The following is a 27107-nucleotide window of genomic DNA, read 5'->3' on the forward strand; positions in this document are numbered from 1 at the left end:
TCTCTCTCTCTCTCTCTATCTCTCTCTCTCTCTCTCTCCCTCCCTCTACGTTCAAATAACTTTAACAACACGTGCCAGACATTTCATGGCTCCTGCTTTAAAAAATATCACTTAAATGTGGTGACTTTTATGATTTTTTTTTGTATTATTGTAATAGTTTAAAAGTTAATATACAATTCACCTTAGAGATTAATAAAAAATAAAACAATAATATTAATATATTAATGTGAAATTAATGTAGATTAATCCACATTCAGAGATAATCAGTTGTTCCAATAGTAGAATAGAAAATCAGCTCCACAGTGATTTTTGTTGTCTTTCGTGTACATGTGTAAATGAATGTTGATGAGTGTGATCTTATCGTCCGATCAATGTTCTGTTTACGTTTGCCTATGTCGCCTCGAATTAAGATGTACAACGCAATTAGGTGTAACTCAGTGTTAATATGTTCCTTTATGTTTGTTTATTCTATAATATTTGTGTAATATAATGATAAAGTTGATACAATTCCCATCAGTGGTGTCAAAGGTTATCGATAAGGTTAAACTTAGAGAAGAAATGTGATTCTATACGGCCTAGTTTGACTATTGTGTGCTCACTGGACAGAATGTTCAAATAACTTGAGCGTTCTTGAAAGCACTGGCACTGGTCTGGGGCCCAGATGGTGTCAAATGAATAAATGGTGTGTTATAAACAGCCCGGATCTGCAGGGCAAAGTGCTCCCAACTGTATCAACACTGAAATGACCATTACTCAGCCCGGACGGACATCACAGCATCTCTTCCACACAGCATGTATGTCTTCATAAAGACGGGGGCATTGGGACACTTGTGTGAAAATGACTTGTCTCAGTGCAGAAACAGAAGGGTAGTAATTTCCCATGGGAGCACCTTGAAATGTTTTCAATGTATTTTTGAGATTTTCTTCCCCCATATCACCAAAAGAAAATAAAATAACTCCCACTGTGTAGGAGCCTGCATCTTTAACCATGTCAAGGGGTCACAGTTAACATTATTAAGTCACCCACAGCTGTTCTCTAAAGCGCTGTAATATCATGATATCGATAGCAAAGAGGAAAATACATGAACTTGTTTTTTCAGATGGAAAACATCAAAATTATCCAATGGACCAGAGGCTTGCTCACTTTCTATGATCATGACGCAACATTCGGACAAAGTTGAAATAGGAAACTGATATTCAGACATTGTTAGTTGGACACAGAGCTGGAGATTTTTCCCACCTGCGTGCATTCAGTCCAGCAGAGACTGCGTCATCGCTCAGAGGTGGTGAGGTAATACGGCCATGCCCTGCAGTGACTGATGGTTCAGAGCTCAGGTGTTGGCGGTCAAGCAGCCATGACTTCATTAACAGGCAAACTTCACATGCTACAAACGTATACTGTCATCGCTCTGAATGTTTTGCACCCTGGGGATGAATGACTCTAGATCCGCTGTCATTACCAAGTGAAATAAAGATATAGCATTTAAACTTTGTGCTTAACTTTTGCCTGAAATATTTGCAAACCAGTTGCATTGGCAAATTAAGGCAAGAGATTGCAATACTGATACAGCACCATGCGATGGCGTAAATACTTCCAGTCAACGTCTGCCTCAGAGTGTTTAGTTTTTTTATGCACCTTTGCCCTTATGTGCATATTTCAACTGAGTTTCCTGTGTGAGAATATATTTCAAAGATGTAAAAATATTTTTAAACGTTGCGTGGATCCTTAAAATAATAAGTGATTTTGATGCATGCCTATTGGCTGCCAAACATCATGGGAAAGCATTTCTCTGTAATACAGCCTCCATGTGGTGTATGGGAATGGAAAAAGGGAGGGTGAAGGATAAATGTGCACTGGATATTAGAGCACTGGTCTGCAAATGAAATGTAAAAACTGCAAAACCACACTGAAGAATGAGAACATACTGCATGTCCCTTTGTCTTTTAAACATATCATGAGACTCTCTTGAAGTTCGGTTTAACCTCTGTGCAGATACACTATTCGTTTGAGTTATGGTAGATATCAATAAAGAAATCAAAAACTTCTACACACTTTTTCCATCGCAGATTTCACCGTTAATGTTTTTCTGCTCAGGGATTGTCTTGTGTATCTTGAAGCTGTTTGGACTGTGAGATAGTTGCTGTTGTTCTCAAGAGGTCTACTTCATCATCTCTGTCCAAAATTTATGTGGCAAGTATGTTCATGAGAGCCCCACATCTGCGGCCACCACGTCGTGGTTCGGATCTCTGTTTGGCTCATACTCCTGTCTCTGAGGTCAGCCTGCAGAGCCCCTGGCCCAATAATCACACCAGACCCATATCAAGCCCATATGAAGTCAATAAAATATAATTTAAACCAGATCCTGATTGGTTTTATGTCCCCCTTGTGTGTGTGTGTGCATGAGCAATGGTTACGGGAACTGTGCATACACACACAAAGAAAATATTTTAACGTCAATCCATCTCAAAATACGTGTGTATGTAAGTTTATATGTGTATAAAGTGGATGGCAATGGAAAGAAAGAAAATGAGATAGTGAGCGTGTTGAGTGTCAAAACTAAAGGTCAACCCTTTATTTCTTTCCAGGATACAGCACAAAATCACCATTCTACAGTACTTAAAAAAGGAGATTAGAAAAAAACAATTATACAAATTAGATTCGCCCAGTGAGTCTATAAATTGCTTGAAAAGGCCTGACTCAGCAAAAAGTCAATATTAAAAAATACACGAGGAAAAGCAGAAAGAAACAATAAGCCGATAACCAACATCTTGTGTTTGTGGCCGAACAGTAGTAGCATTGACGAAAGCATTAAAGGCTAAAAGTGAAAACACACATGGAAACCAAAGTAACAGCACTGCTTTTAGAGCGTCTGCGCAGTCGTTCCTTTCAAGGCAAAACCAGAAATTTCCTGGATGTGTGGCGCCACTGGCTTTTAGCCACAGGGAGAGGGTGTGTCAGTGAAGCCCATCTCCATTATAAGGTCCACTGGTGATAAGTAGAACTTAGCTCCAGCTCCTGTGGTGGGATTTTGTTTCTTTATTTTTTTTGGAGGGTCAAGGGTCGATCTCCATTGGAACAACAGTGAGGATGGCGTCCTCGTTTCCACGGCGCACGACTACTCTCAAGCTTCCCTCCTTCTTGATGGCGGCACTGACATCCGTCGCTGTTGAGATCCTCTGGCCGTTGATGGAGATGATGACGTCGTGCTCTTTCAGGCCGGCGCTGGAGGAGAGAACAAGAGGAGATGACTGATCAAGAGTCACAAAGTGTTGTGGGTGAGCAGGAAATGGGAGACAAACAATTGTTGGGTTTTGTCTTTTCATGAAATATGTAAACAATGACAACGGGATTAAAACTCAGTTGAGCACAAATTAATGAAACTTTTCATGAAGTATTTCTTGGGAAAAGCTTTAAATGTTGAAAAACTGGCAATGTTAAATAAAGTGATAAAAATGTGGATCTGGATCAGGGGTGGATCCACATTTTTATCACTTGGAATCGACGGAAGGTGAAAACATTCAATAATAGATGTGCCAGTTTTATGACAATTAGATGTGTTGCAATAATTACGTAGGGAAACAGTAGGTTAATAGTCAACAGATGTAACAGCTCACAAACAAATAGAACTTGTACATCTGTGATCTGTGAGCACAATCTGTGTCAATATAACATCTGTTGTAGAAACCTTAACGATGCAACGATAATGAAGGAATGAGAGAACAACAAGTTCAGAGCACTGAGCAATTGAAAACGTGTTGAGAAGACGTATAAACATACTGAAGAAAACAACCTAGTAAACCTGAAACCACACACAGGCTGAGGCAGTAACCAGCCACGATATCAAACGCTGACTCCCAACACAGCCGCTCAATCACATCCACATGTAAACATAGACCACCGCACCTTCCCTTGTAACAACGACTGCAGCTCAGTGTTCCCTCACTACCCTCTGCTGCTCTCACACCTCCAACGCAGCAAATGGAAGGTTCTCTACAGCAGGGTCAAGATTTCCAAAGTTAATAAAACCGGCACAAATAAACGCATGAAAGTGCAGGCTAGAAAATAACGCAGCGTATAAAAGGAACCACAGAAATGTCATTATGCAAAGAAGCAGGGGCGATTTGAGCGACGGGTAAACTCTGACGAGGCCTCGCAGGAGGAGACCGCTCCAGAGAGGGCTGGGTGAGCAGGCGCAGGAAAACCACAGTGCAGCGAGTAACCTCCCTCCATGAGGTTTAGAAGGAAACAGCTGACCTCAGCATCTCCTGAGCCCGACTGCACTGGAGCTGTGGTGGTGGCTGATTGGAGTGGGCTGCAATTGTGGGAGGAGGGGGATATTTTAGGAGGCCAGGAACTTCAGGCACGCTAGAGTGAGCTACGAATTTATGTGCGACTAAGACATTTGTGTGGGAGGCTGCTTGTGAGTTTTCAGTGTGTGTGTGTCCACGTGCACACTTTACAGTTGGTGGAGAGAAATGTAATAAAGGAAGGAAATAAATATACTGTGTATTTACATTAAGAGAGGCCAGTGGGAGCTATGTGGAGAGTGATGGGGCTCTTGTGTTGCGTTAATTGCCAAAGACAATACCCCACGGCTCAGAAAGAGCCAGAAAAACCCCACATTTGCACTTCACTGAAAACCATAGTGCTGCAGCTAAGCACACAAAATATCACATCTTACACTGCAGCCGGTGTTTTTGCAATGACTTCCATAACGTAAGCTCCAGAGGTGATGTCAGGGAAGTCACGGTGTCGAGTCTTCAGCTCTTTGGCCAGTCTAGAGGTAGAGAAGAGGACACAGGTATCAGTCTAGTCTAAAGACATCCATCTTTACATTGCTTATCTTTTGAGGGTCGTGGGGAGAGTGTGGAGCTGTGGGCTTCGCCAGCGTATCACAGGGCAAACATACAGAGACAAACACGGAAATGTACACTTTCATTCACGGCTACTGAGAATTTAGAGTCTGTCTTTGGACTGTGGGAGGAAGCCGGAGTGCTTGGAGAAAAAACACTCAATGCAAATCTAACAGTGCCAATTATACAGCTTTATGTCTCACACAATCCAATGTGCATTTCAATTTATTTTATTGATATAATCACACAAAATCTTTGTACAGAGTCATTATCTGGAATGTATAGACCTGCATTGTCAAGTCCTGTACAGAGGTTTTAATCTCCCCATTCTATTGGAAAAGATATATGACATCTCAGTCATTGAAGTTTTTGTATGTTAGCCTCTGTATTATTGTGTTTTCAAGTTTATTTGTTAAGGATTTGTTTTTTGCTTGGTTTGTCAGAATAAACTGAGATCGCCTCCAAAAAGACAATCATGTTCTGGCCTCTTCAGCAATAAATCACAAAGCAGACGTCGCTAGACTCCAGCGGTTACACAGAACACACACACAAGTCTTTCTGCGATTCGAACTGGGAACCCTCTTGCAACCATGCTAACCACTGCACCACTGTGTGACCGTTTAGCATAAATAATTTAGAAATCTGAATGTCACAGTTTAATGTTGTCTGCAGTAAAATAAAGAGAATCATTCACTACATTTCTACAGATTTCGACTTACCCTGGAGTGAGAGTCATCATCCTCACACCGATATATTTCTTCTTAGCCGCTGCTCTCCCTGGAGATAGAAAACAACACAATACAAATACAATCATTCATCCTCTCGCCTGCACTGCTCTGGCCTCTTAGTTTTATGAAGTCATTTACTGACCTCAAAAACATTTAAATCCCCCAGGGTGTTTTTTGTTCTGTATATGAGTGAAAGATATATTACTTTGGACCAGCCTGCGGATCACTGATCATCTCACTAATCTTAAACACGTCTCACAGGGTGGTGTGCACATGTGCACGTCTACATACTCCATCTTCTATATGTTTTTTAGGCATTTCATCACACAGACACATTAAAGTGAGAAGTCATGTTGGCAGCCACATATAAAATACATGTGTGTGCCGAACACCCTGGGGTGAAAAGCAGAAACATAAAAGAACACATACTGGTATATTCCTCATTGTAGTTTATTTGTAATGTTATAACACTGTGAGGTAATGCTGGGCACAGAATCATAAAAATAAAAATTGACTCATGAAAGCACAGAGAGATGTTGTGCTAAATAAAATGCTCCTTTACTGTATGTGCTTAAGATCTTGGTGCCAACTCTTGCAGCCAACTTTTGAAATCATTACAGTTTTAGAAGCGATAAGATGAAAACACAATGAGTTGCGTCAGTGACAGCTCGTACCTCGGGACTGTCTGTCGTAGGACTCTGCCAGGAACTCACGAATTTTGTCTGAGGGTATCGCAAAGGAGATGCCAGCCGTCACTTTCAACGTGTTGATCCCGATCACCTCGCCATCCTGAAACAGCAAACTCCCACTTAGCTTCTTGTAAAAACAGGACTGTACATGAAAATGTGGATTTTAAAATGTCATTGAAATGTAAATATATGTTTATTTTTTACTTACCAAATTTACCAGAGGGCCTCCAGAGTTACCGTACTGTCAAAAAGATACACCACTTATTATTAGTGTTTGTATGAATGATAATCTGCACAATAAAAATGCATCTTCTTTCACTTACATTGATGATGGCGTCTGTCTGAATGTACTCCATGTCTGAATTGCGAAGGCCCAGCTCTCTGCCCCCTCGCTGGGTGGTGCTGACAATTCCTGTGGTGACAGTGTTCTGGAGGGAAAACGGGCTGCCGATGGCGACAACAAACTCCCCCGGCCTCAGGTCCGATGAACGGCCCAGTGGCAGCACAGGCAGCTTGGTCTGCAGGAGAGAAACACAAGGGGACAGCGTTCGTATAACTGGAGGGCAAAGTTATTGGGAAACAGAATGGAGTCATGACCATGTGCTGAGTAAGAACATGTAGACGAATAAGTAGCACAGCAAACATTGGCCACAGTGATAGGTGGCTGTGGCACAGTTGGTGTAGCAGATTGTCCAAGAACCAGAAAGTCGATGGGTTTGAGGGAAGTGCAGTGTATAATTTTATGTGATTTGGACACAAGATAAGCTCAATTTTACTTTTATTAAATAAATGATCAGTGCCCTGTAGCCGCGGCAGCGGCAGCTGGGACTCATAAATGTAAGTGACTTTGTCGATCACAACAGCAGCTCATTCACGGCCACGACAACAAAAGCTGAGGTTATAGTCTAAAATGGTCAGGTTAAAAAATAATGATCTATATTTGTCTGTATTCTGCATGTAAAAAACACGTGTTCTGATATTAATAATCTGTTAAATATACAGTTCAGACAGTATTAAAGTGTAAAATGAGCTTTGAGACCCTACAGAGCTTTCAGGACACATGATCATGTGTTTCATGAGTGGACAGTGGGAAAATAATTTCAGCAAAAACCTCAAGTCTTCTAAACACAACCCACTCAACACTGCGTGGCAGTTTTCCCACATTAAAACAATTACTGCTTTTCCACCGCAGGGAGAAGTGACACTGACGCCAAATATCTCAACTCACATGCTAATAATTGAGATCAGAAGCTTATTTGTTTGACTCTTGCTGACAAATCACTTTGATGGCAAGTGTGTGCCAACAAACACAGACGCTGGGAAACTGACGGAAGCACAATGACGACCTTAAGCTCTGGTTAGCACGGCTACACTGAGCAGTGGAAACCAGGCTGCAGAGAATTGTCTCTCCAGACAGCGAAAGGATATATTTATCCATCCGCAGTGACAGTTTCCTTTTCTGAATGAAATCATCACTGCCCGGCAGTCAGTGCCCACGCAGCGCCACATCACGTTGAGTGTGTGCACAGACCCAGAGCCCTGACGGCATGGCCAGCACTATCCATTTTGTTTACTCAGGGTTATAAATAGGCGGCAGTGGAGGCTGCAAGGTAACTAAGACAGCAACACAAGCTGGCAAACACCGACAAAAGGATCCCATGAAATATGCAATATGCAACACCCAGACGTATAGCAGGCAAATCACAAATCATATTATTTTCAGTCATAAAACATGACACATCGCCGCCTGTGCATGCAAACATTTTTCTGTTTTTATGGATGTCTGCAGTATAGACATTAAAACCCTTAAAACAGACGCCTAATTAAAAATGTAGGTATTACAAAATTAGAAAATCTCATTGTGAGAAAACATTTATCACAAACCTTTGATTCATGTAACGGTTTGTTACGCGTCGCTGTGAAGGATCTTGACCCTTGACGTGAAGTTATTATTAGAAGATGACAAAGATAGTGATAGCCAGTAACTGAGAAAGAGAACCTTTCAACCATACATTCCCCCTTATACCTTACACACACACACACACACACACACACACACACACACACCAAGATACACACACAACTAACACAGATGTCTGAGGCCGTGCTCCTGGTGCCTGTGGGCTTGTTTGTGCATTATAGGGACGTTAAAAGCAAACATAAACACACACACAAACACAAATGCACACAGGCTGCAGAAGTGTGTACATAAACCAGGAAACATACATTTGGCAGGTGCAAACACACAAACAGGCACCTGACAGGGGAGAAGCAGTGTGTATAATCCCCCCCTGCTTTCCTCCCCCCTAAGAGTATAACCAGATGGAGAGAGGAAGCAAGAGGAACACACACACACACAGACACACACACACACACAGAGCTGAGAGAGAGAGGCCGTCAGGTGGATGTGAGTCACTGCCAAGACCTTCAGGACTCACACTGCTGGTCACCATGATTACCATAACAGTTAGCGATACCACCGGTGCCATGGTGACTGTTGCTATCAGCTGAAAACCTCCAAAATGTCAGCTATGAGGAAATGTTAACTCATCTGCTGTTAGTGCTGTTTTTTCTGTTTATAGTCTCTAATCATGCACAAAAGCAAAATGCACAATGTTGTGAAAGGCCTGCAGCTTACAAATCGCTTACTAATCACGACTGCTCAGCCTTCTGGAGCGACTCGTGGAAAATCCTCTCGCTGTGTAAGTTTGACTCTGCTGACCACCCAAGTGACTCAGACCCTGCTATTTTAGAAGCACTGGTACTTCACCCAGTGGAACTACAGCCACACGTGAAGGAGGCAAGGTGAAAAGAGGGGAACAACAAACACCACAAACCACAGGAAGGGAGTTTGAGAATGTCAGATGAATGAGTCAAACCCAGTTTTGTTTGATAGTTCATCGATGCATGCTGCCCACGTTGGACTAAAGCGGCTTCTGACCCAAATCTCGTATTTCTTTTTTTGGTTTAAGATCCAAAACAGCAACAATTGGGAGAGTATCTCGGAAAAATACTTTATAGGCAGCTGAGGAGTTCTGATGTGGTCGACGAGAATAGCCTCTAGATTCTGAAAATGAAAGCTTCTTGTTTTGTTAGGCTGAAGACCACATCATGGTCTCACATTGTTTCACTGGACTTCAGTATGATGCCATTGATTTCGCTAAAGCAAACCATGTTTTCATGTTTTTCCAAGTTCTTGAGAGTTTAGATGTGAGGCAGATTCAAGGAGGGGCGACTTAACAGCTCTGTTTGTCTTAGCTAAAGTAAGGGGGGACAAGACAAGCTTCAGAGTCGCTATATAGATCTGTTATTACCTCGGCCAGGGATGTTACAGTTTTCAATAGCGCTCGTTTAGTAGGATTAATCAAAAACAACGGAACCGATTTTCATGAAATTTTGTGGAGAGGTGGAGGAGATGCCTTTCAATTTTGGATAAACCTTTTTTCACTTTCTTTAACATTGGGAGATACGGCATTAGCCTCGGTGGAAGGATGTATTCTCTGTGTTTGCTTCTCGTCTGTTTGTCTGAGAGATTCGACTTTTTGATTTGTTAATTTGTCAATTTCTCAGAGTCATGGATCTTGATACAAATCTGGTTGTTTAGGGGACTGATGTCTGTGAGTGTGTGCAAGTTGGTTGGAGATCTAAATAAAAATCTGGATGTGGTGAATTTAAATGTGTTTTCATAAGGGGACTTAGTGGCATTCAAGTTATTTAACGCTACGCCATGGTCGTTTGGTGTTTCGTTTAAAAAAAACATTACGCTAACTGCCATTTTACGACTAGACGACCAGGTGCAAACTTTAAACCTCAGTCAAACTGGGACAGACTGTGGCCCGACAGTTTCTGAGGTGTGTACTTATATGCACACACACACATAGAGGGAGAAGGTTGCCCGGGCATGAACTCTCACAATGTCGTCTGTAAATTAAAACCTACACACCTGGCACTGCTTAGATATACAGCCAAAACACTTCAGAATACACAGATCGAGACACAGAGGCTGTTTTGGTTTGGGTCAGTGCGTGACCCGAACTGTATATAAGCTCAACTTCACTCACTTAAGCTCCTTTGATACACATGCGACTTCAAAGCAAGGGAAACATGATTCTATGAGTTCCACCTTGCCATATTCCTACATACACTATTGCATAGCGTTTTACTGTTGATGTCTGAACTCATGCCCTCAGGGTTGTGCTAATGCAAATAAAATGGGACAGATCTCAGCGTGCTCATATATAACGTGAAGTCGGGGGATCAGAAGAGCAGGCGGAGGGGTTGGAGACAGCGGACAGTGGGTGTGGTTGTTTGTGTGTCAGTCTGGATGCTTGTATGCTGTGTGACTCATGCATGTGTGTATGAATGCCTGTTTGTGCAGGTTTAGTAGACTGAAAACCACCAGATTTGTAGGGTGAATGTTGTAGACATGATTTTTACAAAACAAGTTGTAAGTAGAATGGCACTCAGTTGTAGGGTTGGGTATTCAACTCTGTATATTTCTTGTTAAATCAATCTTTAAGAGAGCAAGTTAAATCATCAAGGTCATGGAGATATAAATAAAATTGAATGCAACTGGCCTCCGCATTTATACTCGTACACTAGTTTATCTGCATAGCAAGCTATGCTTTATTTCTGGGAAGGTGCCAAACTGGCTACCTTGCCTGTAATTGGAGGCAATAGTGAGCGGTATTAGAGGAACTGGTACCAAATCAACTGTACCCAACTCTATACTCAGTAGAGTGCATAACTCCGCCAAAGCCCAACAGTCCCCTTAAATTCAAGTTCCCTAAATGTGCCTCTATTCTTCCAAGAGTCTTATCATTACTCCCTGGGAAAATGGTGAACATGATGAAAAACGTTCTATCTTGCAATGTTAGAGAAAATTATACAAAATCCGTGGGTATGCCTGGTCATGCAGCTCTTTGTACAAAATCGAATGGGTTCCGCTTTTTTTGTGAAATTTTGTTCACATTCAAACAGACAGGGGTGAAAACAGAACATCCTTGTTGAGGGTAAATATCACAGCAGTAGGTGCAAATTTGTGCTACAGCCAACGCATGAAGTACAAATTTTTGTTTCACGGAGCTGTTCCCTGCACTGTAGGTAACATCAACATGTTCAAATCACACTGTCTGAGCCATATCCTCGCTTACACCAGTACGGAAACCACTATGGTTTCCATATGTTGTTGGGAAGGTTTCTGAGTCTGTGTAAGAGCAAACATATGTCTGTGAGTTACGCGTGTATGTGCACTTTTGCATGAGAGCTCGGAGGACTCGAGGGCGTCTCAGCTCTGGCGAGACACCGCAAAACTTTGAACTGCTCCCATCACAATGATGAGAGGAGATGAGGACTTATGTGTTCATTTGCTTCGGGAAAACTGCCCAAAGTATATGAACAACACCTCTCTTTTATCTTTAGTCTTTTATTTACACTGAGCTGAAACATTCCGCTGTGAGGAGACGTAACCTTTTTAGAGTTGACCTCATATTTTGCCCTGTGTTGTGTTTGGATACGGTCCAGCCCTGAACTTGAACACAGACACGGTACATGCAGAGATGATAATGGCAAGAGTAAAACCTATGAGGGGCATATTATTCCCTATAGGTTTAATATGTCTAGTGTGGTTATATTGTGGTCTAGACTATTCTTTACACGGCTGGAGGAGCTCACTGGAATCTGCTGCAGCAACTCTGAGGGTCCCTGGATCCCACTTTAAGAACTAAAGGGTTATAGCCCCTTTTGTGTTGCACTTCCATAAAGCCTGCACCCAGATTGTAGACTATGACACTTGCAATAAATGAGTTAGTGAGATAATAAAAGGCAACACCTCCTCCCAGAAACAGCGTTAAGTTTACTCTGGATAAACAGAGGAACGCACTGTAGGTTCCAGAGACAATTCATCACAGCGAAATCATCGTGAAATGTTTTGTGACTTTCTTAGTAACAAGCGAGGAGAACAAGTCAAATTATTCACCTGGTGTGTATTAGATTTCAGAGAAGGATTATAAATCCTCCATCAATCCATTATCTATACCACTTATCCTCTGAGGATGGTGGGGGGAGCTGAAGCAAATCAAAGCTGATTATGGGCACTAGGGTATCACAGGGCCACAATAAGAGACTAACAACCATTCACACCTATGGTCAATTTAAAGTCTCCAATTAAACAAAACAAGCCGTAACAAGGTTAATTTAAATTCGGTCAACTGTTTTGACTGTGGGATGAGAGCACAGATACAACATGCAAACCTCACAAAGAAAGGCCTTGGCCACACCGGGATTCGAACAGTGTACCGGACACAGTGCTAACCACTGTACCACCATGCTGTCCATTGCAAAACCTGGACCAGTAACTGTTTAGTTTGATTTTTTTTCCTTAAAGGAAGGATCAGGTGATATCCAATCACCTCTTGTTGTCACAAAAAGCATCAAACCCTTGTTTCTATTTAGAAGAAAAATAAAATGAATCAATAGTCAGTGAATGTCTCCAATGCCCCTTTTCTTATTAAACTTTTCAATTTTTCCATTTTTTAAGTCAAACACTTTACTTTTACACCATCGATGGGCGAGTCAAAACAGTTAAGGGTAAGGATGCTGCCTGACCAGGAGGCTTGGAAAACAATTACACAGCCAAAATGTTGGCCAACACAAAATGCATCCAGACCCAGTGTGTGTGCACATGTGAGTGTGATTTCTTTGCCTCTTCTCCTTGAGCATGGGAACCATTTTGGTTGCAGGGACAATGAATGAGAGAGAGGATGGGTGAGGAGGATGTGATTCATTTCCCCTTGGTGTGTCTCTGAGGGACAATGTGCAGCGTCTTTCCACTTGCAATGAGCCTGTCCTCCAAGTTCCTGCAGTGAGCTGTCTTAAACCCATCTGACACACGCACACACGCACACACACACACACACACACACACACACACACACTGATTTGTCTGTCAGTCCTGTTCATCCATCTCTCTTTTCCTGGGGAAACATTTACCTAATGTTGCTGATAAACAGATAAACAAAACTACAGACGGCAACATGGAGGTACATTCCTCTATTTCCTCTGTGCACATAAACACAGATGCACACATGTACATACTGTATTCCAATAATAGCCCAGTCCAAACCAACACCAGGCAAATCTCCCAGAGAAAATGATCTGAGTGAGTCTTAATACCAGGTGATGAGTTGCAGCACTCAAACAAACAGACTGTTGTTTTTCAGGGGACCATATGGGCAACATGAGGCCGGTTTCTCTGCCACTTGTAAAGCTGAGTTTAGCACAAGGGTTCAGTTAATAGCTCATTTATTGGAGTCAACTTCCAAATGTTTCGGCTGCAGTGAAGTCTTTTGTCTTTTTGGAACAACTTTTCACCGCCTGTTATGTTGAACGTGGGATGAAAACATCAACAGAAAGTTTAATAAAAAACACTCCTCTTGCTTTTTGAGATATTTTTTGAGATATTTTTGAGAACCAACTGTGTTATTATTATGTTGGTGGACAATTTTCTTTTTTCAGTTTACATTCTTATGTTTTTGGTTTTTGAAAGGTACATATAAATACACAGTATATTATATATCCCAAAAAGCTCTTATTCTTACTACACACCCACACATACTGTGTCTATGCTCGCTGAACTATGACAGGATAATCACCGTTTAGAGGAGTGGTTCAGCAAATGTTCCCCTCCACCAAAAACAATTCTCTTGTTTCTGTGCTACAAAGTGAATCAAGTATGAATCTATTTACTGCATTCATGTGCAGAATAAATCATCCAGACCTGCGACTGTACAAGTGATAAAATGATCTGAGGTGACAGTCCCAGAGCGTCAGAGTGAGTCCATCCAGGTAAAAGTGAGACGCATTCAAATCAGTGAAAGTGTTTCCAACGACTGAGAGAACTGTGTTAAAGACTTTTAAACCCTCAGAACAACAATTTCTATCTTTATTGGGCTGTTGCCACATCACACAGTGCACTCATTAGCCTATTAGCTCACACAGTCCTGAAGACATATGGATCCATTTTCCAGGCCTTGACCACATCTCTCTCTCTCTCTCTCTCTCTCTCTCTCTCTCTCTCTCTCTCTCTCTCTGTCCCTCTTGCTTTCTCTCAGACTCTCTGCACAGGAACAAGTGAGTGCAGCACCCCCCCTCTCTCTCTTTTATTTTCCCCTCTGAAGTTCCAGCTGCTTGTATAGACAGACTAATGTATTCCCCAGAGCTGAGGGTCAGACCACAGCCCAGGGAGCAGACTAGGCCTCGCTACCAATAAAATCATTTCACATAGACAAGAGAAAAAAGAGAGAAGCGAGGCGTCATTCTCAGGAGAATTTAACTTCCCCACTCGTAAACTGGTGCAATTGTTAATTGAATATCTGTGGCTGATTATGTATTAACCACAGTCAGCTATAGTATGCTTAGGGAGGAAGATGGAAATGAGAGAGGAAAGAAAGGATGGAAGATTTAAGAGCAGTATTCAGAACCAATCAGAATATGAATCCATTAACGCACATATGGCAAATCTGGTACAGACAGCTTGATGCTTGTGTTACATTTTCTTCACATTTAAAGTTTGTGTGTACTTAATATGTTGAAATCTTAATTCTTAAACTCCAAAATTTGCACCATTCAGCTTCTCATCACTTGCTGCTAAGGTTTACTGGCTTAAGACCTGAAATGTAAGACATAACAGATAAGTTCACAGCTTTTAGGAAAGAGTTTTCAGTTACTGTGATTGGAGTGAGTCCGTACTGATCACTTCCTGATGGTGAATGTGATCCACAGTCCTATACTTTTCTACAGAACACGTCCAAACATGGCTTCAATGGTCTGAATTTAACAAAACTAGTGGGTATCTTCTTAAATTCATTCTCTTTAGCACCAGACTCGTCCTTTTGTTTCCCCAGACAGTGTCTTTGTCGAGCTGCAGTGACGAGACAATGAGCAATTTATAGAATTTGTAACCAAAAAGACTATAATTTATGCAGATAGCCACAGGATTTGACTAACGGCCTTAGATTAACGATGCATTTTCACACAGAATGAAAAATGTCCCCCATTGCTTCGCCTCCACAGAAATAGACTTAGTCTCTCTCTCTCTCTCTCTCTCTCTGACTTTTTGCTGTTTCAATGAAAAAATGGGCGAGCGAAACTGAAGCTACTGAAATTAAAGACCCTGTAGCAACAAAAAGGTGTTTGGAAGACTACACTTACACTTTTAAATCTAATGATAAAAGACAACTTCACTCATCCTTCTACCTTCTCATCATAACTCACTCATCCTCTAATCCCCCCCCCCCCCCCCCCTTATCAACTCTCACTCGCTCTGAAGTGCGCACACACACACACATTAAATTGACCTGATTTAACTTCACACAGCGACTTAGCCTCTTTTTCAAAACAAGTATAGACACGATGTTGAATTTGTTTTTAACCCTTAGATACAGCTCGCTGTCATTTGATTATTACATCAACCAGATGGTGTCATGCAGAGGAATGCTACAAATACACTGTCATTCCTGAATCTGGCTGTACACAGCACAGGCTGAGCATGTGATTTACTAAACAACTACAAGAGCGAATGAGGACCAGCCTGTCATCCACAGACGGGACGGCTTTTTATTACAGGATGAACAAAAACAAAGCATCTGTCACTGCTCTTTTCCGCGCTCTTCCCTCACACTGTCGGCCGAACAAAACCTCTGTGTTTCAGCCTTCTTTCAGAATCCGACGTCTTTGTAAAACACCTCGCGTTGCTGTCATGAGCATCTATTGAGCTGCATCATCCAGCCATGAGAGTGAGCTCCATAATGCATCCCGCTCTGCTGTGACTCCCCGTCAATCGGCCCTGGCTTTGTGCCACGCATTCCTTCTTCCCTGTGATTAACATGTAACGTTGTGGATCCCACTCGTACAGTAGAAACAGACAGGGACAGGGACGGGGAGATACAAAGAGAAAATGTGTAGAAAACCTGCTCCTGTGCAGAAAAATGTTTAACTCTGTTCTTAAAGATCAGCGCTGGCTTTAAACAGGTGATGTGTTTCCAGCTCTCTGTAATAAGCGACTGTCTCCACACGCTGCTCGTGAGAAGAACTGGTGTTGGTTGTTTTTGTAGCCTGTTGTGTTTGAATACCAACAGGATCAGGACTGACAGCCAGACAGCTGCTTTTTAAAGACCAGTTTGGCTGCACCTGCATTCTCATTTAACTTCACTCACGCTCTGAATAATCTCCAAGATTTGGAAACATTTTCATGCCAGACTTCAATCTCTCGGCTTTAAAACGTTAAACAGGAGAATTACTGAAAAGTGCGTCAATGTTTTGATATCACACCACCGACTGATAGAAAACTTTGCCAAGAGGTTTTCTGTTTCCAAGTGACTCGTAAATCTTTGCACTTGGAAAAGTTTGTTAGCTTATAGAAGTTGACAAGCAATGTTATTACTTCAATAAGAAGCATAGTGTTAGCTTGCATTGGGGGTTGTAAGTAGACAAAAGTAAATGTAATTCTTAAGGTGCATGAATGAGAGATTCTTTTTGTAGGTGTTTTCGGTCCAGACGATATTTTGGCTGTTCTTTATTTACAGCTATCTGCATATGAATGAAGAACAATTTACAAAGCCTATAGCCAACACATTCATTCATTCACCCATTTGAAAAGAAATAGAAACCATTATGTGTTGGTCAGTGTTGATATTATGGTGGTCATATCAATGTATGGTCACTGAGAAGTGTAAAAATACTTTAGTTAGAAACATTGAAACCAGCACTTTCTTTATCACGCTCTGTAACTGACCGGTGCATCAATCTTGATGAGTGCGATGTCCGATTTCTCGTCCACGTCTTTGATTTTTGCGTCGTAGGAGGCGCCACTCTTCAGCTCCACTTTCACCCGGTGTTTATTGGCCACCACATGGGCATTGGTCACAATCTGGCCATCTTCTGCCACAACAAAGCCAGAACCGCTGGCCACTGCCACCTCTCGCTTGGAATAGGTCATTCTGTGGAGTGAGGGAGACAATGGTTGGAGGGAGGAGGAAGGGGATAGAGTATTAGTGTTGACTCTTTCAACAGGCGTCTTCTAGAAGAGAGGGTAAGAGACAGATCTGAGTGAGAGGAAGATTTAGGATCAGACACTGAAAGCACTTTACAGACAGAACAGAGACGACACAAAGACGAAGGATCAGAGACGACGGAGAGGCAGAGATGACAGAAACGGAGAAAAGAAAAGATGTGGGGAAAAGGCTGAAGCTGGGAGAGAGGTGCACTGCTGACCGGAGTGACCTGGGTGAATCCACAGGTGGGCTGTAAATTTAAGTGTGTTTCAGTCTGGCTCATACACACACACACAGACACACACAAACACAGATGCACAGCTCTTACTTGCGGTAGAGTTCAATGTGAACTACAGACGGGGCGATTCTCTCCACCACGTCTGCGATGAAGTTGTATTTGTGTCTCGGGCTGTCTGGATTGTCCTGAGCTGGAAACACAACACACGCACAGGATGTTGGATGAGTAACAACAAATAGAAAACATACAGCATGATGTAAGAGCTGTGTGAGGATAGAAAACCATTTAATAAAAAAAACCTTTATCATAACACAGAGGAGGAAAAGAACAGATGACAGTCCATCTGTGGTTGAGACTGTCTAGGTCAGGTCTGACACATGCTTACGTTTTCATTTACAAACACGAAGCCCAGGAAATAATGAATCTAAATAAAAACGTAACCCATACCCCATGGTTGATAGCATACTAAATTCTGAAACCATCAACGGGTCTTTTGTCAAGACCAAATTGTACAAAACTACTCACACACACATATACTGAGAGTAGAGACTGCCAAATACACTGAATCACCCACCACACCATCTACCCAGCATTGGGCATGTCAGGAAACGTTGACTGATTTACCTGGTAATTAAGTCCTACCCAGAAGACAGTTTAACCAAAGCTATGAATCAAGACTCCCCAGAGCTTTCCCTCGGAGCTTTTCATCCCTCCATTCGTAAGCCCTCATTTTGCCACGTACCTCCAACTATTCTGTTTCACAAGGAACATTTTCAGTCATTACATTCTCCTTCAGGAAAGAATTTGCTAAAGTCAAAGGCGAACCATAATCCCTGGGATATCAGTGATTACAGTGGAAGGTTAAGGAAAGAGAAAGAGACTTTCCGCTTGAGGTGCAGTTAAGATAACACCAACATGGAGTCAGGACTGAGGACTGTGACGGATTCCACGAAATAATATAGTATGAAAACATCTGTCAAACCACAAGTCTGGTGTTATATGATCACCGGATCCAACTGTCAAATCCATCCATCCATCTATCTATCTGTCTGTCCATCCATCCATCCATAGAAATCTTACTCAGTCATAAACCAAGGAATGTAAAATACAGCCCTGTGATACGATGGCGACCTGTCCACAAACAACTATTTTATATGCTATTATACTATATATATGTACACTCACATTATATATGGACAATTTAATTTAGTCTCCAATTAACCTAACCCCAATGAGCATCTCTTAGACTGGGAGGAAATCACAGGAAGGCCCCGGCAAAGCTACTAACCACTGTACTACTGTGCCGCCCTTGGAAGCATGAGCGCCCGTTCAAAATTTCATGGTAATAGTTTTAATAGTTATTGAGGTTTCTTTTAGTCTGGGCAGAAATGGTGTTGTGATGGAAATACATTGCCATCACTGGAGCTGTTTTTCTAAAAAGACGCTTGTTAGAAAATGAAACCACTTTTCTCCAAATGTCCACATAGAAATTCCTTGAAATTCAAAGCTACAAAACAAATATTGAATTTTGTAAATGTCACACGGGTTTCTCATCACAGTAAGAAAGACAAATAATGGAAATATAAAGCTATAGCTTCACAGCCATGGGTTTAAAGTGGGCTCTGATAGGATTACTGTTGGAGAAAGAAGGCCCAGTGTCCAGAATCTGTCTGAGTCTCTCTGTCTCTTCAGTTTCACCATGATACGATGACTGCTGCCCGACACACACGACTGAGGAAATGTGATGATGGACGTCTTATAAGCCCAGTGGTGACGATTTGATAGAAATGTGAAATAATGAATCAAACGTTGCTCACAGCTCAGGAACATGAGTCGGCCAGACGTATAATTTCGCAGCTGAACTGAGATTAGAAAGACTTTACTGTTGTAGAATGGTGTTGACTTACGATTCAAACTGAAAAGCAGCTGTCTCTTCAGATGCCAAAAAATTACAATTCATCTTTAACTTTTAACTCCTGAGAGCCAGAGTCGTGTGGAGGGAAAGTAGATGTGAAGCTTCCTGATCAGTGTCTGATCCACGTGTGTGCAGCTACTGCGTTGTTGCCAGGGACACTTGGCGCATGACGGCAGGTTCAGGTGATGTTTCTCTGTTCATTCCTCATTTCTATAGGATAAAATTACTACTTCAAACCAAACTTGAAAAAAGAACATTTGAACAGACATCAGTGACACAACTACCTAAAATGACAGAAACCTTCTTTGAGTAAAGTTTAAGATGTGTACTTTTTAGATTGACCCATGTCCCATCCACTAACATGGAGAAGACGGGGTGTGTGAGTGGCAATCGAGTGTTTGACACTATTTGGAATAAGTTAGGAAACAAGGGACGTAAAGGATTTGCATTATACACAGAGTCTATATAATAATATATATTTGAAGGAAACCCTGTCATCGCAGAGAGGCGAGGAAGTGGAAAATAAAATGATTCAAGACTATAATGAGGAAGACGATGACATTTCTGCTCTGCGGTAAATTAAATGTTGTGACCTGATGAAACTAAAATTCAACACATATGGAAGACATGATGACTGATGTTTGGGAGTCGGTAAATGACTCCTACTAAAAGACTGCAGTTGTGTTAACAATCACTTGACAATGATCACGTCTAAAATATTATTCCTGGAGTTAAATCAAGAATCCAATGAGAGGAAATCCGTGAAGCTGCTCTGTTATTCTGTCTGTTTCACACACACACACACATTCAAAGCCCCCTGTCTTCATCACCCCATATACCCATTACCCTCCCCACACATTGACCTTCACCACAAGAATCCCCGCTCAAGATCTCAGCCTCCATTCTTCCTCAGTTTTCCCATACATAGTACCTGCTGTTTTATTGGCGGCTGCAGGCGGAAGCAGTTTTTCTTCTCCTCCACGCTGGAGACACTAGATGTGAATACAGTAAGGTCAGACTGGTTCAAACAGAAGCACCAGAGCCATGAGACACGTTTGAAACTGTAGATAATTACTGAGCATCTAGCGTGAGAGCTTTCATCCCCATGGACACGTGGCATTTGATTTTTAAAAAAGGTAAAAGATGGTTGACGTTTCATTCTGACTGAACTCAATGTGGAAACGAAACATCTGAAGTACTGTCAGTTATGTGTACACTTGAATTTGGCCCAATACGCATCTTCAATGACTCATCAGTCACTGAAGTGTAAGACATTTAGTTTAGATGAGGGTGGTTTGTTGGTTGGTTGGTTTGTTGGTTTGTTGGTTGGTCGGTTGGTTGGTTTGTTGGTTGGTTGGTTGGTTGGTTGGTTGGTTGGTTGGTTGGTTTGTTGGTTTGTGGGTTGATCAGCAGGATTACACAACTATGAGATGTATTTACACGAAACTTGGTGTCGGGATGAGACATGGGCGAAGAAAGGAAATTGGATCTACGATGGATCCACTCCAGACAAAATCAGTGGATCCAGGATTTTTTTTCACTTTCTTTAAAGGTACAGTGTGTAGAATTTAGTGATAGCTGAACACCCCTCACCTCACCCTCTCCTTCCAAACATGAAAAAGAACCTGTGGCAGCTTCAGTTGTTATAAAAACTCAAAAGGTGTTTAGTTTGTCCAGTCTGGACTAATGTAAAAAACATGGCGGCCTCCGTAGAGAGGGTCCCCTCGATGTCAATATAAAGTATTTAAATATAAAGGGTCTTTTCTCGGGTCAAGAAAACTACAATTCATACAATTTAGATGAAATGAACTAGTGAAAACATCTACATGGATTGTTCTGCCAATAGTTCCCTTTCACCTAAATCTGACACACTGGACCTTTAACATTGTGAGTTATTTCAGGACTGATATTAATGAGTGTGTGCTGAACCCACTGTTCAACTGTGTGGTTTGGACTCTAACCAGCCTATTTTAGTGCAACAATCATTTCAATGTTTACAGAGATTTATCATGGTCCAACTTTAACGATAGGAGAGAGAGCAGAGAGGAGGTATGGACAGAAGGAAATAACATCAGGTTGGTTTTTTTGTCTCGTGATCGGAGAGAGGAAAGAGGACATATGAACAAGACATTTTGAAGTCAGAATTTAAATGGAATCCTGGGAAAAACTGTGCATGAAAGTGGCTGCAGTAAAGGTGGTCAAGCAGAAAGAGAAATAACCGAATAATGAGCGTGAGAATTGCAGACCTGCGGAACAGGAAGGAGAATAGACGAGGGAAACAGGCAGACAGACAGACGTGTAGAAACAGGAGCAGGAGACTGACAGAACGGCATAAAGCACAAAGATGATATTTTAATATTACGAGCGGTTTAGACAAGTTGCAGAAGAATGTGCACGTTCAGCACAATGTCATCCGCCTGAGTCACAGAGTGAGTTCTGCAACATCAGCTCGCTAGAAGCAAGATGCAAAGTAAAGTGTTCGGTGGGTTTTCAGTTTGAATGAAGTCTAAACAGATGGTTAGTGAATCAGCAACTTTAGTCAAACACATTCCTCGTATTAGGTTTTTGTTTTGCAGCCAATGGATTCAGTCAAAAAATTACCCGACTTCCATATAACACTCCGATTCTCCCCTGTCACTACCAATAATGGCTTGAAATGGCCAAAAAATGGTCAGCAATATTTAACCCAATTTTCTCTGCCAAAGTGAACAGCTTGAATAATCACCATCTTTAACGTCCAGACACGAAATGACATCATGCACAGTGTACTTGCATATGTTTTCTTAACATGGGGTCAGGTTGCAGGGCAGCGGAAGGTGCTCGGAGATGATTGAGTTTCTTATCATCGACAGAGTCAACGGCCTTAATCGCATCTGATGCTGGGCTTACTTTACCAAAAGGAGAGATGCTGGATGCCCCTGCAGATATCACGAATCCCCAATGGATCTGACAGATCTCAGGTACCAAATGAAATGTGACGCGTTTTATTACAGCGATGGAAAGTTTCCCAGGGTGCTGTGGAAAATCAATAGCGCTCACCGCAGCCTTGTCTCTGGTTCAGACATGGTTAGCTGTCTAGGAATGACTTGACCATAAAAGTTGCTTACACGACTGACAAACAAATGTGGCAATACTGTCAGCACCACCGCGCCCACACCATTTTTGATCTACATAAACCTTTCCCCCAAAATGTGGGTTGCTAATTTTGTGTTTTTCCTTGGTGTCCTTTGCTTGTTTTAAACCGTCTTCGACAGAGGAGGGACTGTGGCTTTGAGTCAGCGCAACACATTCCTTCATGTTACTGTAAAGTGTGATTTACGAGTGACAACAGAAAGACAGGGAGAAAACGAGAGAGGGAGGAGGGAGTTGTCGGGGGGGGTTGCAAGTAAGCTCAATGCTGAGTTTTACGTCAGCTTCTCCTCACAGCTCTCCTGCATGACCTCAAAATCTTGCTTCCAGTTGTTTTCAGTTTGCCGGTTCTCCAACAGCTTGAGCTCAAGATCATCTCTGAAGACGATTTCTTTCTCCTTTACTCGTCATCGTCATCACATCTTCGAGCTCCCACTCCATCTCTGTCTCTCTGACTCTTGCTTTCTCAACAGACACGATCCGCTCCACCACCTTCTTTATTTCATTTCCCCGGCTGAGTTCCTTGTTTGGCGATCTGCCAGTGTGTACTGAAGCCAGAGCAGTGTTTTCTGAATGAATTGAAGTCATTTACACATGTTTGCCTTTAAAGAATGTAAAACTACTTAAAAAAATATATAAATGTAGAACTAAATGAAAATCTAAGGTGGTTTGAAGAACGAAAAGTTAAAAAAATTAACTCGAACTCTCTCCTGCAGAGAAAAAACTAAATTATTGAGCAGCTGATCCTCTTCATGGTGCTTGAACGCAGGTGATGCAATGTAAAGAACATTTTTTCAGTGAAGCAGTGATTTACTCACGGTCGATGGAGGAGGTTTAAGAGAGTTGTAGGAGAGCAGATTCTCCTGCAGCTGACATCTACTAGTGGTCGCAGTGTCTGATCCTGCTCAGAAATGTTTCTCTTTTATATGCGGGGCTGGGTTAAGTGGTTTTGATCAAACTTTATTTGTGTAGCTGATATTCAAGAATTATAATTTGAATCGAAGGGCTTACTGCTGGTTTAAAACCAACACTGTGTAAATTCTACAGGAAACATTAACAGCATAAAAATAAAACCCACCCTTGTGCCAACGTGGCTCATAAAACACAATAACTTGAAACAATATTAAAATGTAGATAATTATTTCTCCATACACACACACACAGAGAAAACTGAAGAAAGACACAATGTCTTTACCACCTGTGTCCTCACACGTGTGCAAGTGTGTGCATATGATAGTTTTCAAGCTAAATCACACACACGCACACACACACACACAAAGGTTTCCGCAGCTGTCCTTATTAGACTTTGCATTGACTTCCATTCATTCCGGAGAGCCTGAGCAAAACTTTATCCCTAACCTTAACCAGTTCATCCCTAATTCCAACCTTAACCTAACTGCAATTCACATCTGACCTCTAACCTTAATCATGATCTCAGAACGCATGCTGGGACACAGTCAAGTATACACACACATACACACACAGTGCTAATGATGATGAATGACTCATTATTTGAACTGTACAGAGCCACACTCTCACTGTGCAGCGGAGGTGAAGAATGATATCTGCTCATGATTGAGCTCCACTGATAAGGATGAAATGCTTTTCACATGACACCGACACTGCAAAGCTCCATACTGAAACGCTCACATTTCCCAATTATTACAAATGCATCACCTCAGTGCTGTTTCGTAACAACCAACACAACCTGTCACAAGCTGAAGAACGCCCCATTTGTCCTGTTTTTATTGAAACGTCAGCAGCTTCAGTCTGGGGAATAACCTTAAATGGTGCAAAGGTAAGTGTGAAACTAAGCAAGGTTAAAAAAGACAGGCCTTTACTTGTGGGACATTACTATACTACATGAAGTAAAGCATGTTGTTCTCAGAATGGTGAGAAAGAAGACGGACTGAGAAGTTCTTATTTCTATCAGTTGAAAAAAAAAAGTCAATGTCACGGTGCTGGAGGGAAAGTCAGAGGAACACCAGAGTTGATGGTTGAACAAAATTGTGTAGAAATCCATTTCGTCCTAATGTGAGAAAATCAGCCCAAAGACTTTGGGTGAAAGCAACAGAGGCTGGAGGCGTCACGTGATGGAAGTGAAGCACAGTCGAGCCAAAACTCCAACACAACAGTCCCCTCGTGAAACCGCATTTAATTCAACAGATCCAGATTTTTGTTTGGATCTGCATCAAATCAAACACATACTTAAATATCAGTCCCCCTTAAACACGCCGGAAATCAACGAAATTGAAGAAAAACATAATATCTGATAGTGTTCCACTGAGTTTTGTGGTAATCTGTAATCTATCTCCTTTGCGGACGTAACCATGGAACTGGTTTGGATGAACTAGGACGAAGAAGGAAACATTTGTGGGAACTTAGTTAAAATCAGTACTTGATTTCAACGTAGAGAGAACGGAGAGAGTTCTGCTGCTGGGTGAGTTAAATCTTTGATAAAAATTTAGTTCAACTAGAAGATGCAATGATTCCAATAATTTTTTGTTCATATACTTTAATTTCAGAAACACTGACACATTGAACAGTTTTCGTCCAAAAGTCTGACATCACTTTCTCTTCTGGAAAAACTGAGGTGCTCTCAAACTTTCGCTCTCATCAGACTTTGAAAACTCTTTTGTGTCCAGCTAATGTTCAGCAGACCGGCCTGTACATGGAGCGCACTGAAACAATCACAGAGATTACAGCCATGTGACTGCTGCTATAACGCATGTCAGAGATTATCCACAGGCTCAAATCAAGCTTATACATCATGACTTCATTATTCAGGAAACGCTACTCTGATCAAAGTCTAATTGTAATGCAGGAACAAGAGGGACATGCTTTGAATGGCGGCTCTTGTTATCCCAGACACATGGGGACTGTGTGCCACTGAATGCAGCTTCTTGTCATAATAACATCTGTGTCAAGTTCAACCCACAGTGATCCAGTGCAGGATTTAAAGGTTCAAGAGCATGTTGAGAAGAGTGAAGGTAAAATCAGAAGAAACAGCAAACAGGCTATTTTGGATATTTGAACCAGAAGATGCAGAGGTTGAAACAAAGGAGAACAGACGTAATGTCGTGTTTCCCTCAGCACAAAGAGTTCCACACATAAAAACATATGACTGTTCACGACTATCGCAGGGTAAGTCACAATACGACGTGATACGCTCAATGTGATCCACGATAACATCACGATTCTGCGATAATCCATCAATCATATAAGGGTAGATCATGATATCTGTCTAACTGAGGAAAAGCAAATGTGATTTGTGTTTTTATTCACTTCAGTTTCAGAGTTTGACACAAACTGAGATGAATCAATGTACATAAAAGTGCATTAAGTCTTTAGTGTCTCTTTGGTCTTTAACAAACACACTGTGACTTGTCAATGTCCACATGTGCCATCGTTCTAATATAAAAATCTCTGCACACAAACTATTAAAAAGTGAAAGTACACTGTGGAACTGTTTGAGGAGAACTCATTCAGGAGAAGAAATAACTATTTAGTATGAAGAGCACAACAGGCAAGTTTAGAACAGGCACTCAACTCGTAAATATAAAACTTTCTAGATAGATAGATAGATGGATAGATAGATAGATAGATAGGTTTTGGTGTTGGTCTCTTATTGACCCAGAGTCAAACCCACAGGACCGTTACCTTTCCCGCAGGCTCCCCGCTGGATGAACAGAACAGGTGGCTGCTGCAGCTTCTCCGCCCGGCGGCTCACCCTCTTCAGCTCGCAGATGTTCCGGTAGGACACCCCGTCGCTGCCGCACACCGGATCGGCGGCTTTGCACATGCATACCCCGCTCTTGCTTCTCCTCCTCACCGTGACCGTGTACGCCACCCCGCCGGGGACGGAGCACTCGAGCCCCTCTCCGCACACCGGGTCCCCGAGCTTCCCGGTGCCGCCGCACGCCTCGCCCTCGCCGGACGCGCACACCATGCAGCAGTGGCAGGCGTCGAGGGTCTGTCCCGCCGGACAGTCCGCTGGGACCCGGGGACACAGAGTCTTGTCACACCGAGCGGGACATCCGATCACATAGCGGCTGGAGACTTGCGCGTCTGCGGCCGGCGCGGACGCGAAGGCTGCGATTACGCACAGCGACCATGACCAAAACATGTTTTTAAAAAGTTTCAAAGAGTTTTAAATAAAAAGTGTGACGGAGTTGAGAAAGCGCGCTCTCTGCTGCAGTGTTACGGGATGAGAGAGCTCAGTAGTGTGAGTGTCTTCAGCTGGAGGAACATTTAACTTTCGCTCTGCGCAGCCAATTACGCGCTTCACGTTTTTTTCTTCTGGCACCGCAGCGTAGAGGCGAGGGTAATCACAACAAGCCCTGTGATTGGTGGCTTCTCTGTGACGTAGTGAACGGAGGCGCTGCCGTGATCTTTTCTTTGCTGATGTGACTCCAGAGAAAAACAGAAGGTCAGAGGTCAGAGGTCAAGGACACAACCTCTGGAGCTCAATGACAAACACAGAAAAGCTCAAGACCTGTCTAT

General features: G+C 42.2%; 1 protein-coding gene across 1 annotated transcript; it reads right to left on the reverse strand.

The window, feature by feature from the left end:
- Positions 1–2544: 2544 nt before the first annotated feature.
- htra1a (HtrA serine peptidase 1a) lies at positions 2545–26885 on the reverse strand. Its single transcript, XM_020088025.2, has 9 exons — positions 26265–26885; positions 17651–17750; positions 17064–17268; positions 6595–6789; positions 6480–6512; positions 6257–6371; positions 5574–5631; positions 4683–4778; positions 2545–3223 (listed from the first exon to the last, which is right to left on the reverse strand). The coding sequence occupies exons 1-9, from the start codon at positions 26728–26730 to the stop codon at positions 3055–3057; spliced, it is 1437 nt and encodes a 478-aa protein (XP_019943584.2). The 5' UTR covers positions 26731–26885; the 3' UTR covers positions 2545–3054.
- Positions 26886–27107: the final 222 nt, after the last annotated feature.

This window comes from Paralichthys olivaceus, chromosome 14, assembly GCF_024713975.1.
Source record: "Paralichthys olivaceus isolate ysfri-2021 chromosome 14, ASM2471397v2, whole genome shotgun sequence".
NCBI classification, from domain to species: domain Eukaryota; kingdom Metazoa; phylum Chordata; class Actinopteri; order Pleuronectiformes; family Paralichthyidae; genus Paralichthys; species Paralichthys olivaceus.